Source organism: Condylura cristata, unplaced genomic scaffold (genome assembly GCF_000260355.1).
Source record: "Condylura cristata isolate star-nosed mole 26May11 unplaced genomic scaffold, ConCri1.0 scaffold00025, whole genome shotgun sequence".
In the NCBI taxonomy this organism is placed as follows: Eukaryota; Metazoa; Chordata; class Mammalia; order Eulipotyphla; family Talpidae; genus Condylura; species Condylura cristata.
The window spans coordinates 2,258,355-2,275,238 of record NW_004567126.1 but is presented as its reverse complement, the minus strand read 5'-3'; the positions used below and the strand labels follow the sequence as shown (position 1 = coordinate 2,275,238).

Genomic DNA, 16,884 nt, shown 5'->3' with positions numbered 1-16,884 from the left:
GCAGTTTTTCACTTAACAGTTTGAAAATCATGTTTCAGAAAGATTAAATGATTAGACCAGTGACACGCAGCTGAAAAGTGGTCCCATCTGAAACTGCATTTCATGCCCTCTGAATTTAAATCCAAAAGCCCTTCCCATTGACCAGATATATAGTCAACCTCATTCTCTGGACCAACTTTATATCTCCTGCTAGTCAAAATACTCATGCCCACAAATCTCATCCTATCATGTAATTTCCTTTTCATGTAATTTCATTTTCTTACATCCTTAGTAAAATCCTAAACTACCACTAAGTCCCCTTTTTGACTTGCACTCTGTACTTTTTGATTAGTACCTCCAACATTCTCTAGACTTCCTATCCACTTTGCCTCCTCTACACAATGTGATGCTGATAAATGCTGTTGAAAGATTAGGTAAAGATAAAAAAAAAAAGACTTCTTGATGACTTGAAATCACCTATCAGGTCACAAAGTTCACGCAACTCTGTACATCAGAGTTAATGGTTTTTGAATCCAAAATAAACTCAAAGTCTTAATGTCTTGGACTTGCCCTGGGTATCTACATGTGTGAGTAACCTTGTGTATGTGTGTAAACTGCCTCTTAATCCTAACAACTATTATTTTCCAGTTGAGGAAACTGGGCTCAGAACTCATTCCCCTGGCCACAGAACCAGTAGATAGCTGTCAGCACGTCTGACCGTACACATTGTGCTCTGTGCTCTCCAACAGAAATCCCCAAATCTCTTTCCACAAACTAAGCACTAGGTCATCACAAGGCTTTCTCCAGAACACAGTGAAATAAGAACAGCACAATATTATAAACACAAGGGGCTGTGGTCTGAGGCAGTACAGCAACGCATTCTTGGCAAGAACCTTCTGTTATTCTGAGATTTTATCTGCTTTTCAGTGTTAAATTTCCCTTCTTTGTAAAATGATAATGAAAATAGGTGGTAATTTTTTTGATGGTTCAATAGTAATATTACTGGAAAGATGAAAAGTACATGTTAATTATAAATGCCCTTGCTACATAATGTCCTCTTAAATTAAACATTAATATGTTACCAGCTAGCCCCCAAATGAAATAGTTTATTGAGAGTAATACCCTTCGGAAAGAGCTACATCTGTGTCTAATACATTAAGTTCACTACTAAAAGTCTAATTCCATTCTTTCCCATACAACAAATCCCTGGATTGCCTAGTTTTTACAAGTCTAATTGAAAATTATAATTCTCAGTGGGATGTTGCCTCTCTAATTTGTGAAATTTTATTTACTATAACATTATGACTCCATTAGATTTGAAATGTGAATGCTGTAGGCCAAAAAAGAGGAATTTTTTTTCAGATTGTACCACTGGGTTAATTATAATTTTACTTCAAAACTTACTCTTCTGTTACTTAAGCTTTTTCTGTGTTCTAAAGAAAAATGTTCTTTGCCATGTTCTTTCCAGATTTGTCCATTCAATTTAAGCATTAAACAAACACTTGCAATGTGTAATAGGTCTGCCTACAAATATTCACAAGTCATTCATTTGTTAAAAACTGAGAACACATTTTTGCCATGAAAAAAAGTGTAAATGTTGATCAAGTTCTACATTCATAAATGTGTCTGACATAGACAGAGGGAAGGAATAGCTCGTTATAAGTGCTCACCTTCAATCTTCTATTCAGAACAAATGGAAGATGATGAAGATGTGAAAGACGTGTCCGCTGCTCCCTGAACATGGGATCAGCAGAGTGATCAGTAGATCACCCCCTGTAGCCTCCTCCTCTGTGTTTCCCTGTCTCTACAGCTACATCCAAAGCCTCTTTGTACTTTTCTTTGCATCTCACTTCCCAAATATTTTAAGCTTTATTTATCTTCATCCCCTTCACTAATCAAAGCTTCCATTTCCTTCAATTCTACAACAGTCTTAGGGAAGTGAGAGAAGAAAAGCAGCCCAGTGGGCAAAGATTAACACGTGAACAACCTGCATTTCTATCTTTAATAAAGGATTCTAGATTTCAGACACCGAAACAAAGTGGGCAAAGGAAATGGAGACTCCAGAGACTAGTGAGTGCACTGGACTTTACCTCCTCCTCTAGTTTTCTCCTAGTTCCTCTCCTCATATTTTGTAGTCACTGGAATAGAGTCAGGTACTGGTTCTTCTTATGACCTGGAAATATCGGATACGTATCATTTTCACTGTGCTATATTCACTCCATAGCTTAACTTTCCAAGCTTGGTTTTCCAGATTGTTCTGAAAGATTCTAATGGTTCTCCTGCAAGGGTATTGGGGACAGTTAGTCCCTCTCCTATGTTCAACTCTCCATAAAGTGACCCAAACTGTTAGTCTGTTTTAGCCTGGCTTTTCTCCTGGTCTTCAACCTCCTACTCAATACGGTGAATCTGTTCCCTGGCCTTTGTAGTGAGCCACATGAAGGGCATATCTCAGCAGAAGTTGCATGTGACCTGCTACCACAGGAAACCACCTGGTGATCCAGGCACAAAGAGAAGCTGTCTGACCTTTTGTGGGAAAAAAATGTCCACCCTGGGTACATCCCCACTGGGAGCTCTGTGCTGCTCAAAAGGGAATTTCTCACACTTCAAATGACATCTTCTGGAAGAGATGAGTCTGCACTGCCTAAATGCTGAACTCATACAAGTCATGTGACTAATCCAAGCCACAGAATTTCAGTCAAAGAGATGTACTAACTAATCTTCAGCATTATCTTTGAATGATGCTTGCTGATTCAGAACAAGCATCATTGAACAGTGATCCTAATCTACTATTTGGATCATATAATCTCTTCAGGAAACAAAAACAATTTAATTCAATTAAATCAACTTAAAAATAAGAGTTTTAGTTAGTCTTGTACCTTTATCTGTTGGCCATTCATACATTTGTTTACACATTCACTGTATTTGTTTGACACCTTCATTTATGAGTATGCAGCAAATTGCCAATGAATAACTGCCCTTTTGAAGGGTTTTCAGCTACTTGGCAAGTTGGGAAATTCATATATGTCAAGTGAGAGAGAAAAAAAGAGATAGAGATTGCCAAACACAAAAGTATATAAAGCACTAGTAGAGTTCCTACCAGTGTGTGTGTGTGTATATGTATATACATATATACATAATATATATATATATATACATATGTACATAATATATGTATATATATTATAGGAATATGTAGATATGTAGACAATATGTAGAATGACTAATTCTAAACTATCTGGCAGTTATTTTTTAAAGATTTATTTTTTACATATATATATTATAGGAATATGTAGATATGTAGACAATATGTAGAATGACTAATTCTAAACTATCTGGCAGTTATTTTTTAAAGATTTATTTTTTTATGCATACATGAACTGGGGTACAAGCCAAGAGGTGTTGGGGGGCAAGAGGATTCACCAAAGACAGAGTGGGGAGCAGAACAGGTGAGTCTACTGAAATACACTACTGAGGGGATAAGCAGGTGGGACAGGAGAGGTCTGCTGTGCCATGTGGGTCATCTCCCTGGCTAGGGAATCAAACTCATGCTGTAGTGATTGTGAATAGTTTTAATGGCGCTGCACTTTACCCCTTGTGCCACCAGGGAGGGCCCTACCTGCCAGTTTTTTTAAAGAGCTTTTTTAAAGCAAGTTACACCCAAACCAGGTGTTAGAATCTCAGAAACCCAAGAAAGTAGCAAAATAGTGATTGAATGTGTGTGTGTTTGTGTGTGAGAGAGAGAGTTATTTCTAAAATCTTGAGTTGACCACAGCTAAATATGCCTGATCAGCATGAAATACTCTACAATGAAAAAAAAATCCCATACTAACACTATTCATAAAATAATACTTCTTCCAGCTATGATGAACGAAAAAGGAAAATGGAAAAAGACTATCCAAAATATACTGAAGAGGAATTTTCGGGAGTAAATGGTCAAATAGATGCTGCTGTAGAATTAAATGGTGAGTGGTTCCACAGAAAATGGTTTTTGTGGTAATTGTAACAAGAAGGCTGGACTCTGCTTTAACATAACAGAAAAGGGGTTTCCCACTGGGAGCTCTTGGTTCTCACTTTGGGTTGTGAATCCTTTATAACTGTAAGTTACCAAATTTACCACTAGAAGGAGCAGCTGTGAATGGTCTACCATTGTAGTTTCCCCTTGCAAAAGGAAATTTTTTCCATATAACTTTAGTCTGTTCTACACCATTAAAGTTCACGAGGGCCACAATTGCCTTTTTCATCTTTAAAATGCACACTCTCTCCACTTTGCCAATGACTTTGCCCACTCTATCACCCAACTCCTGACATTAAACATAGCTAGAAAAGTTGAACTGAATTGATCTGGGTTGAATACATTTCACTGACTCATTTGGCTCTATCAGCAGTTTTCCTGAACTTATAACATAGAGTTGGACAGTACAAAGAAATGCTGAGAGAGTTCCAGGTACAGGCTCTGCTCTTTTGGGATGGGTAGTATCTTGGGGAAATAACCATCCTTCTAACACAGAGGAAATCACTAGAAAATACAACAATCTGTAACTAACATTGAATTGTATGGTGGTGGTCACAACCATTGCCAAATGGTGTTTTGAGGAAAAAAAAAAGAAATAAAAGATTAGAACCAACATGTATAGTTGGAGATTTCGTGATGGGACTTCAATTGGGTGTTAAAGAACAGCTAGAGGCCTGACTGAGAAAGTAAAAGACAGGGGATTTCCTGGAGAGAAATAACTAAGCAGAAGCACAGGACATAATTGACTATCAATGACCCCAGGAAGCAATTTAGAACAGAAAGAAAGATAAGCACCAATTGAGGAGTTAATGGTGTTGAGTGCTGGTGGGGAGCAGTGCAGAGGACTAATTGCCACCTAATTAAACCCCCAATGTTTTTTGGTACAACCTCCAGAAAGTTAGGGTATGAAATCCTACTATTTATAATTTTGCACGTCATTTTCAATAACCGCAGTTTCAACTTTGTCTCTTTTAGGCTACATTTACTTCTTTTCAGGACCCAAAGCCTACAAATATGATACGGAGAAGGAAGATGTGGTCAGTGTGGTGAAATCTAGTTCCTGGGTTGGTTGCTAAATAGAAAAGTCTAGTCTTACCTGAGGAATGAAGATGACTGCAAGCAGCCAATAACTGGATCTTAAGGACAAAAGCAGAATGTAGGACAGGGGTCTTTCCCATGGCCTTCAGGAAGGTTTCTAAGGGCAACTTAGAATTCTTTGAAAGTAATCAAGTTTCTATATTTTTTATCATGGTTTTGGATTCAGAATTTTAATCCAAATGTGAAATTCCTGTTTGGTCAAGTTCATACAAAATCAGAGTCAATACAATACACTCTTTAGATACACACCTACTTTTTTTTTTTTTTTCTAACTATCCTGAATCAAATGGATGAATTTTCTTTCCAGGAAGAAACTTCCTTGTGGATTCTATGACACAGAATTCTTTTCATAGGAAATGTCATTGCGATACAGATTATAATTATTTGTTACAAGCCAGTGCTTATAAAGAAAAGTGTCCTTAACATTTGCTATGATAAATATAAATATACCATCTTTAGGTTAAGCATATCATAAGTAAGATATTACATAAGGTTTGTTACTCATTTTTTGTTTAACTCTGTGTACTCCCTAGTCCTTGATGTCGGTTATGAGCCTATTCAAATTAACATACATATTAGAAAAGATATGGGCACTTTGCAACAGGAAAACTTCTAAAAAAGCCAATAAAAATGTTGTATTTATATAGTTACTTATTTCTCTTTCAGTTAATATTTACTAGCTTCTATCACATTTTGTCAACAAACTTTGTATGCCTATAAAAAACTATTACCTGGAGATAGTATCATGAGTGTGTATCCCCAGGAGAAATGATGACAATGATTCTCTCAACATCCTGGTTCTTGAAAATAAAATACCCCCAGTGAAAACATCCTGTACTCATTTAGGTGACTCTCTTCTGAATAATGTTCCATTCAGAGGAGTCATCTTCTGTTTTAGCATTTTTTACTTCAAACTAACCTCTCCCCCATACCAACATAGTCATCAGAGTAGATAAAATACAACTATCATCCCTATGATATGTTTAAATTTTATTATTTATTGAACTAACAGTAGTTTACACTGTATGTGATTTAGGGGTAAATGATTACCCCTTCAGACTTACATTTCCACACCAGACCCACTACCAAAGCACCAATAATCTTCCATGATTGTCCATTTGGCCACCTCTCTCCTTTGATTCCCATTCCTACCCCTTCTCTGGTAGTCTCAGTTCTATGGTCAGATTTCCAGAGTTGTTCTGATTTAGTGTGGTCTAGGTTTCTTGTTTTGTTTCTTTATAATCCACAAAAGAGTAAAATCATCATCAGTGTTTATCTGTCCTGATTTCTCTCCAGTTCCATCACGTCGTCACTAATGGCATGATTTCGTCTTTTTATCAGCCGACTAGTATTCCATTGTATAAATGTTCCACATCGTCTTAATCCAGTGATCTTATGTTTTTTAATCTTACCCTCTAGAATATAGGGATTTTGAGACACGTTAGTGACTATAAAATTAGATTATAAAATACACTGGACATATGTCATAGACTGGCCAGAACACCCATAGTGTTTAGCAGATATTAGCTAGTACTATTACTATCCTTTATTAAATTTTTTTCTTGTACTGACTAGAGACTAATTAGAGACTTAATATTAAGAAGAGATGGGGCCACTAGTATAGGTAACTAGTATAGCTTTCCATCTGATTTGTATTACTAAAGGTGACTCTTTATAGCAAACCAGATGTTCAAATTTGTGATGTTTAAAGACAGAGTCTAGTTACTCTGCTTTCTAATGTCAGCTGCCTCTAGACTGTGAGAACAGTCACTTTTGTTGAAACAATCAACTGAGAACTTTTTAATATCAGTATGTAATAAGGGAAAAGAACCTGGCAGGTCCTCATAGTTATCACACAATCCAGCATGTATATACTTAGGAATACCCAAGAGAGATGAAAACATACAGTCATACAAAAATATGCCCACAGATGTTTACAGAAGCATTCTTGATAAAGCATTCACATCAAAAGTGGAAACAATTCCTTCAAGTTACTAGTGGGCTTTTTTTTAACATGGTAAATTTATATAGGAATGGAATATTATTCAGCAATAGAAGACTGAGGTATGCTGCAACATGAATGGACCTGGAAAAAAGCCAGATACAAAGGCCATCTTGTATATGATTCTACTTAGATGTAATGTTTGAAAGAAGAAAATTCAGAGACAAGAAACTGATTGGCACTTGTCAGGAGCTGGGGGGAAGGGGACTAGAAGGAAACTGCTAATCAGTGGGGGGTTTCTTAGTGGGGTGATAAAAATGTTCTAGAAGTGATGATTGTGATGGTAGCACAACTCTATGCATATACTAAAAATAATCAAGTGGATTACACTTTAAGTGGATAAGTTGTATGGTATGTGAATTATATCTCAATAAACCTATTATATTAAAACTAATAAGCAAAGTTATCAAGGTGGTGTATGGTTCTATGAGGGTGGTCAGTCTGACCAGCTATGGAGGGGCCACATGCAATGAAGCTTCAGCCCAAGGATATCTGGTGCTGAGACGATCAGCCACTGCCCCTGTGTCCAGTGCTGGGCAAATTGTAGAACTCCACTGAGTAGATAAGTGCCACAGAAAGCAAACGAGCATGTGCTTTGAGGTCTGATTAGAGCCAAGCCCCAGGTCTGCAATTTTTAACTTAATATTGGTCAAGTTCCCTAATTTCTATATCAGTTACCTCCTTTATACAATTGCAATAGTAGTTCTTACCTCCTAGAGATATTTAAAGCCTTTATTATATGAGTCCAGATAGACAAGTTTTCTTAGCAGTTTTTGGTACATCATAGGGGTGTTAGCATATGCTGAACACTGTCTACATTCTGACCAGTCCTTGAAATGTCCAATGTCATCACTAAATGTTTTAGAATCCTCACAATCTAGAGTATAAGATTTAAGCATATAATATGAGTGGATTAAGAAGCAATTTGAATTAATTTTGTTCTGAGATATTTTGGGGAATTTGTGTATATCTCTTGAGATCAATGAATTTCTGCTAAACTATAACATCACAAAGATTGATAATAGTTAATTCCAAATTAAATCAATAATCAAAAAATATTTAGGCTGTTGTTCACTCCCAAGCCCCCAAAAGAATTTATACAAATCACTGTTCCTTTGTTGAATAAGAACTCCTGGCTCTCTGATGCTTATATATATATATATATATGAAACACAGTAGTCTCTCTAAAGTACAAGAAATAGTGATTGTGTTTTTGTCAAAACTTAGAATTTGTACACTCATTTGAAACAAGAATTTTGTGCATGAACAATTTATAAAATATGTCTCATTTGGTTTCAGAGTAACTGAATACAAGAAAATGATTTTTATTAAGTAATAACTTCAGACAAAGTGTGGTTCAGTTGGCCTTTTTGACACAAGTGGAAGCAAAGTTTGTTTTCTGATGATCCGATGACCTCTGTGTATTGTCCTTAAGCTCAGTGATAACTTTGGGCGACGGGAGTGGGGATGAGGTAGCCCTCAGAAAGCACTAGAAAGGCTACTGGAGGACAATGGATTCACCAGATGGGAAGCTGCCCTAATAGTGTGGTGGCTGGAGCCAAGCTTTCTTCCTTAGCGTATTGTGGAATGGCAGACCGAACCTGGTCTGTTGGGTCTTCTGTACTTTTTCAAATGTTTATTTTTCCATTTCACAACAAAAAATGCATTTTTTTTATTTGGAATTCTGTATGACATATTTTACAATTGTCATAGATCTTTGAGTGCTTTCAGGTGTTTTCTCCTTATACCTGTTTTAAGTCATTTCCTTTTACAGACAATGCTGTGGAAGATTCTTTGAGAACAGGCATACTTAAAATTGTCTAATAAAGTGCCAACTGAAAAGAAATGCATGTTAATCAACAGGTTAGAATTTCATTTCCCCATAACAAAGCTTAGGAAGTTTAGGACAAAAGATTTCTACATTTCTCCTCTACAGACCCAAGTACAGAGAAAAACAACACCATCTGATGGTCTCCATTTCCTGGGACAGCCTTTCCCTTCCCCACCCCTGCATGGCTTGTCAATTGACCAGACTACAGTACATCCTCAAAGCCTCAGATGTCATGATCCATTCCTTGTTCCCACCAAAAGACTCTTGGAATTGAAATAGGCATGGAATAAGGAAGACTTTTGGTAAATAAATTATAACAGTAAATTAATGAGTGATGCTGGAATCCAAAAGAGGATTTTCTAAATACATATGTCTTAATTTTAATTTCTTCTCTGTTAATCTTAATTTGACATCAATATGTCTCTTAATTCTTTATATGCAATGTATTTTTTTTAAATGGTGTAGATGAAATTAAAGTTTGTTGCTCAATGCAACCTATTGTTCTGATAAGAGTGGAAAGAGATATCAGAAGTGAAAAGGAAGGGAAACGATTATGAGAAAAACAGTTGCAAAAGGCCAGGTAGGAAATTAACATTTAAATCTGTTTTATATCATGGGCAGGGGAAGTTGGGGAGAGAAGTATTTCTATATAAATAGTTAGCAATTTGTTCTGGGAAAATCCTAAATTTATATTGCAATGATAACTAATGTGAGCTTTTGAGGTTGGGCAGTAAATGTGTTCACAACTGCCCCTTTGTTATTTTCATAACTGTCAGGACATCTGACTTGCCATCAAGACAACCATGTAATCTCTTCTTCATCTCTCGGTCCCTCTTCCACTCTCTCTCCTCTCTTCCTCCCTCTCTCTTTGCTAAGTACAAGTTTGTTACAAAAAATACTTGAATAATATACCACCAACTCAAATTTAGTTTGAAATGTAAATAGGTTATGTACAGTTTCATTCATATGAATCAAAGTTCACTATGCTGAAAGCAAACTATTAAAGGATGTTCTGGAAATTACTGCAAATGAAAAATCCTAGCAATTTGTTTCTGGGCTCTTTTGATATTTCTGTGTATTACATTTCTCAACATCAGTCCAAGGTTATATCCTTATCGGTATGTGAAGGGAGGATGGGGAATGATTTATTGACTTATCTATCCATTCACCTAGGGTATATAAGAATCCAGGACTCCCATCACTCAAATTATTCCAGAAACCAAAGATAGTGGCTCTAGGGTAAATTTACATTGCAGAGAAGTAATTGTTTTCTGGGTCCTGTAATTATTTTCTGGTTTCCACATCATGTCAGGGAAATACAGCCTCACACAAATGCCTTACAGTTCTTAGAGCTCTCAGAGGACAGGCATCTATGAATTGCTGGTCTCAAATAATTTCATCTGACAGTGTCTGAGAGTGTTTCCTATTGCTGCCAGCACATATGATAAAGCCACTTTAGGGTGCCCTATCCTCACTTCATATTCCACAAGTCACATGGGCCTTGATGCCAGTCCCTACTGTAACAAGGCCCCCGCTGAGGAAAATGCTCCAGATGCCTTAGCTTCTCCAAGCAATGTTTTGTGGTGGTCAGATGTTCAAGTCTCTCAGGTAGTCCATTACATTTATTACTAATTACTTCATATATTTGATCCTGCTGAAATGGCTTTCTTTTAGATTTCAACTTCCAATTATTCATTGCTAATGGATAGAGACACAACCGATTTTTATTTTTATATATTGGATTTGGATTCTGTGAAGTCACTAAATGTATTACTTCTGTGGCTTTTTTATGTGTATGAATTTATGATTTTCTCCATAGACAATTATGTCAAGGCTTTTACTTTTTCTTTTCCAGTCTTTATGCCTTGGACCTCCAGTACAGTGTTTATAGGAAACCGTCCTTGCCATGGCCTCATTCTTGATGGGATGCAGTCCAGTCTTTCCCTAGTGAGTATATTAATGTACAGTTTTGTGCAGGTCTTTATCAAATAAAGGATGTTGCCTTCTACTATCATGTATGAGTACCAAGTACGGTCTACATATTGAAATGACTACATGAGTTTCCTTTATTTTTTTTTTTATTTACTTATTTAGAATAAGAAACTAAACCAAGTGATTTTCAAATTTTAAACTGACCCTGCACTCATTCCTGAAATAAACTTATTCATAATGTGTTACCCCCTTTATATATTGCAGGGTTGATTTTGCTAATATTTTGTTTAATGATTGATATTAACCAGGAACTTTCTTTTCTTATTTGTCTGGTCTTGTTTATGCTGATCTCATAAAATCAGTTGGAATGTATATTCTTGTTTGCTGCAACATGAAATAATGTGTCTATGATCAGTATTTTTTCCTAAAATGTTTAATAGATTTTATCAATGAAGCTTCCTGGACCTTGAGTTTTCTTTGTGACAAGGCTTTTCTTTGTGACAAGGCTTTAGTTATCATATTTTATGTACTCTAGTCCATGGGACATAATCATTCAAAACAATGTTTTGTAACTAAACGTCACCCGTAAAGTATGTTTATGTTTAATGCACTTTGTGGAATATCTAAAACTATGTTATGGGGAAATAGGAAGAAAGAAGGAAGGGAAAAAGAAATAGAATTGGCTAACAATGTAATTACACGAAAAATGTTGTATCAGTAGGGGCTTATCTATAAAACACTGCAATCATGTGCAAAATTTCTGCTAAAGAAAGAATAAGGGAAGTTTTCATGAAATGAGAGTTTAGTGGGGCTCAATAAGAATCCCCTAGACAGTGAAAACTGTCAGTTATTTTGGCACAAATATCTTCATGCCAAGAACCCTGCCCAGCAGTCTGGTGTGATGGGATTTTCCCTGGTCTGTCTGAGGAAGTCAGCCAATTCCTATCCATCATTCAATTATTCTTCTAATAACAAAGCTCAAAATTCCAAAATGCAACTGTGTAACTAACTGACTCTGGTGTGCCAAAAACTTCAAACCAGTAAAATTTAGGAACTTAAGTGCCAAAGAGAAAAACTGCATCACTATTGATAAAATAGTCTCTAAGTTATCACTGAGTTGTAGTTCAAAACCTTGTTGGTTAATTCTTCAGAATTCATAATGTATTTCCCATGATGATGAGCTTATCAATTAACAAAAGACTCGGTATGGAGGGAGTATGGAATATATACATACTAAGAGTGAAATTATTGGGTCATAATGTATGCATATGTTCAGCTTTAATGCAAACCACCAAATTGTCTTCAAAGTCAATGTCCTGGTGTTTCAGTGAATAGTCATTTTTATTGAGCATATATTATGGGCCAGACATTATGTATGTGCTTTACAGATGATGTTTCATTTAATCTGCACAGCAGCTCGGTGGTAGGTATGGCTGTTTTCAGCCACTTTCAGGCTAACTGGAGTTGCACCATTTGCACACTTAAAAAGAAGCAGGTAGTATTGATTCATGTCCAGTGTTCTTAGCCATTCAACCTTCCCTAAGAAAGGCTTCAGTGCAGTTACAGCCAGAGATAAGCATATGTCAACTATGCCCCTCATGACACACTAAAGGCAGAGCTGCATTTGGACCTATATATGAATCCAGCTCTGCATAGATGTACCTAAGGGCTGTTGGAACAGAGGAGGCTTCTAGAGGGAGTAAGCAGGGCAAGATTTGGATAATTGGGAGGAAGGGAAAGTAGAGGAAATAAGGCCAGAAGATGGATTGGAGACGTTTCCCCACCCCTCTGTGTTCTTCTGAGACCAAATGAATATGCAAATTAATATCTAACAGATTAGTAGTTGCAAAAGCCCAGTTTAATAATATACATACAGAAAATACTTGACTAAAATCCTCAAGTAAAAGGAGGCAAGCTAGAAGCTTATATCCTGTGCTAAGGGAGCTGGGCATTAAAGGGGTAATTCACATGTCAAGTTGGAGATAATCTCATGTTTAACTCTAAGGGTAAAAAGATGCATTCTCAGAGGAGACATGTTCAGTCATAAACCCATATTTGGGAGATAGCTCCCCAACTACATTCTTCTATATCTTAAGAGAGCAGGTACCAGCTCTTTGAGTAGGGTAAAACAACTGAATTGGGAGAACAAGAGCATCTTGGCCCCCAGTGCCTTGACTGACCTTGGTTCCACATGCCAAATGATATACATTATAAAACAAGGTCCTAGTCTGGGCATCTCAGAAAAAGCCCATCTGACCTTTGAAGCAAGACCTGTCCCACAGCAGTCCACAGTGGGGTCTAGCCCTCAGATGTGCCTCCCTCTCCCATTGTGTTTGCAGTCTCCTTTGTAGTGAGTTGTCTGACTTCCTGGAATAATGGAGGCACTGGGAGTCTGAAGGAAAGCGGGATTTCACGCCCATTTCACTTCTCTCAGGAGAGAGAAATCAGTTTTTCTTCCTGGAACTCCACCCTTTGTCCTTGTTCTGTTTGTGTTTCGGAGCCAGGTTTTCTTCCTCATTCCTCCTCACCACTCTGCTGGGAACCTTGCTGGTCCTTTGAAGAGCTGAGCCTAATAGATTTAGATAAGACCCTGGGGAGTGTCTGACCTACCTTCCCACAACCAAGGAACATTGTACTTTCTGCATAGATCATTGATTTTCTACTCTCTAAACTCTTAGGTTCCTTCCAGGAACAGAAACCTAGTAGACCTTGCTCTATCTGACCTTTTTACTGGGTGGACACTGCCAGGAGCTTTTGATACCTTAGCTTAAGTGTCTCCAAATACCCACCTTTGAGGTAATACTTCTTCTAACATCTAAACACTGGATCTCAGATCATCCACAACCACCCCCAACCACACCTAACAATCAGCATAAACTAGGCGTACAGATGTTAAGATTGTTGCCTAACAATAATTAAAACTTTGTCCTCCAAACTCCAAGTTTCAAACAAGTTGTGACTCCCCAAAATACAGAAGATAGTCAACCAGACATCCAAGGAACAATCTTCTCTGAGCATCTGCCTCTTAGCCCAAGTCCCTGGAGGACGGAACACAAACAGGACAATAAAATAAGAAAGCAGGGCCCTCCCTGGTGGCGCAGCGGGTTAAAGCACAGCACTAAGAAGCTAAAGCCACTTCCGCATGAGTTTGATCCCCACCTACCCCGGAGGTGATCCACATGGCGTGGCAGACCTCTCCTGACTTGCCCGCTGCTCCCCTCAGCAGTGTACTTCGTTGATCTGCCTGTTCTGCTCCCCTCTCTGTCTTGGGTGAATCCTCTCACCCTCCACATCTCTGGCCTGTACCCCAGTTCCATATGAATAAATAAATAAATCTTTTTTAAAAAAATATGAAAGCAGCTTTCCAAGCAGGAAAGAAGTGAAAAACAAATGCAGGATTAGGTATGTCAGTGGATGTTTATCAAGTGTATTTGTAGCCTGTTCATTCAATGAAGTATTTCACTTATTCTTTGTAGAAATCTATTTGTATTGTTCTGCTCCTCCAGAGTAAGAGAATAGGTATTTTGTTTGTTTGTTTTTTGTTGTTGTTGTTTTACATCATTCTTCCTTTTGTACATTTTTTCTAAACTATAATCCCCCTGGGGTTCCCACCATCAATTCACCCTTGTGCCATCACCACAGTCCGGGTTGTTCTTCCCGCCCCAGTTTTGATGCTGCTCCCTTTTCCACTCCTGTAGAATGTCTCTTGTTTATAGTTTTTATTGATTTTAGTTTTTACTGTATTACCATTAGTTTTTTTTTTTTTCTGATTCCTTACACTCCTGCTATGAGTGAAAACATCCTGTAATTTTCTTTTTCCTTCTGGCTTATTTTACTAAGTATGATCCCTTCCAGCTCCATCCATTTGGCTGCAAAATGCATAAGTTTATTTTCTTGATTGCTGAGTAATATTCCATTGTGTATATGTACCACATCTTCTTGATCCGGTCATATATTTTTGGGCATTTGGGTTGATTCCACAGAGAACAGGTATTTTTTTTTTAAGATTTATTTATTTATTCATACAGAACTGGGGTACAGGCCAGAGATGCGGAGGGTGAGAGGCTTCACCGGAGACAGAGTGGGGAGCAGGACAGGCAGATCGACGAAGTACACTGCTGAGGGGAGCAGCGGGCGGGTCAGGAGAGGTCTGCCACGCCATGTGGATCTCCTCCCGGGCAGGCGGGGATCGAACTCATGCGGAAGTGGCTTAAGCTTCTCAGTGCAGTGCTTTAACCCGCTGCGCCACCAGGGAGGGCCCAGAGAACAGGTATGTTTTTAATGATCATCACAAAAATGTTGCAATTATTAGCTTCAAGAATCCTATTGTAAGCATATTACAAATGATCAGGGACTGCCTGACCTCCCCCCCACCCCTGGGCTAGCAGGCAAGAAAGCAAAGCCATCTATCTACATAGACTTCAAATCAAAACAGCTCTGTCCTGTGCTGATTCCTGTCCTGAATCAGCCTTGTAAGAATTTGATGCCTGTGAGTAAACCAATCTTTCACCCACTACTGATGACCAGGGAACCAACTAAAGACGATTGTAACAATGGAAACCTAGTCTTTGTGTTTCCACAGCACATTGTTAAAAAATCAGAAAAATGATTAAACCCTAGCCTTTGTTATCCTCTGCACAAAAATAGCACTGACACTTCATTAGGTGAAGATAATAGGAAATTAAAAGATCTAGACCTGTAACTAAAAACAAGAAACCCCTATCGAGAATAATAACATTTCTATGATCAATGACACACTGTTCCTTTACTTCTACAAGTATGCTACTCTCTAACAAGGCATATAAACTGCACTCAAATTTGGGTTGTCAGAGCATTCCTCAGAGTAAACTCTGCCAAATTTTCCCAGGTTCTAATGCTCATCTTGATTTTCTAATAAACTCTTTATCTAACTATCATTGAGACTTTTATTGCAGTTAACACTATGAAAGATTTGCAGGGTTTGCAGGCCATGAGAACCAGCAAGCAGGTCAGCACTCAGAGAAGCAGACTGCAGGTGTGCGCATTGTGACCTGAGACACAGCAACTTCGTCTTCCCAACAATGCGAGAACAGTTCAGACACAAACAGCGATTTTTCATCTGATGTCACCTACCTGCTATCATTATAGGGATTCAAGCCTTGCTGCTGGTAGGACCCTGCATAACATTTGATCCACACTCACCCATTATATTCAACAAGCAATGGCATTTAAATCATAAGACTGCCATCCCACAGGTGGTCACAGTTGAACCTTTGTAGAATTCAAATGCAGTGAACATTCCCAGGCCCTAGTGCAAAGGTGAATTGCTAGGTGGGTGAACATGGGAGGGGGTGTGTGGGGGCTGCTGCCCCAATTCAGTGTGTTATCTCCCCCTTGATATTTCTGGTGGGATCCATGCTCAGGCCAGCAATTGCTGAATGACCTGGGGCAGATTACTTACTTTTCTAAGCCTCAGTTTTCTTATCTGGCTAGTGGGAATCATCATCACAGAATTGTTGCAAGAAATAATTGAGTCCTTTAGCTGAAGCACTGAGCACCACGCCTAGTTCATTATGAACAATGGATTGATCACTGGTAACCAATGAAAACAGTAATTATTTTTGTTTCTCTTGTTAAAGTCCTATGGACTTACCTCATGTGGTAAAGCTACCCATCTGACCCAGTGATAAGGAGCTAGAAAACTGCATTCTAGTTCTGGTCTTCTGCTAATGATTTCAGTGTTTGTTCTTGGATAAATTATTTCATCTTTGCAGAATCAAGTTAAACTCAGTCTGCTTTTTTTTTTTTTTTTTAAGATTTGTATTCATGCATACAGAACCAGGGTACAGGCCAGAGGTGCAAGGGCAGTGAGAGTGGGGAGCAGAACATTCCAACTGACGAAGTACTGCTGAGTACTGCTGAGGGGAGCAGTGGGCAGGTCAGGAGAGGTCTACTGCGCCATGTGGATCACCTCTGGGGCAGGGATCACACTCATGCTGGAGTGGCTTTAGCTTCTTAGTGCTGTGCTTTAACCTGCTGTGCCACCAGGGA

The 16,884-nt window shown here is 38.1% G+C and overlaps 1 protein-coding gene across 1 annotated transcript in view; it reads left to right on the top strand.

Moving 5' to 3' along the window:
- The window catches only part of MMP20 (matrix metallopeptidase 20), a 41,505-nt gene extending 36,238 nt beyond the window's left edge, over window positions 1-5,267 (top strand). Inside the window, exons 9-10 of the mRNA XM_004689048.1 lie at window positions 3,838-3,941; window positions 4,967-5,267. Coding sequence (XP_004689105.1) covers window positions 3,838-3,941; window positions 4,967-5,067 — 205 coding nt within the window. The 3' untranslated portion in view covers window positions 5,068-5,267. The remainder of the gene's footprint in view (window positions 1-3,837; window positions 3,942-4,966) is intronic.
- The last annotated feature ends 11,617 nt before the right edge of the window (window positions 5,268-16,884 follow it).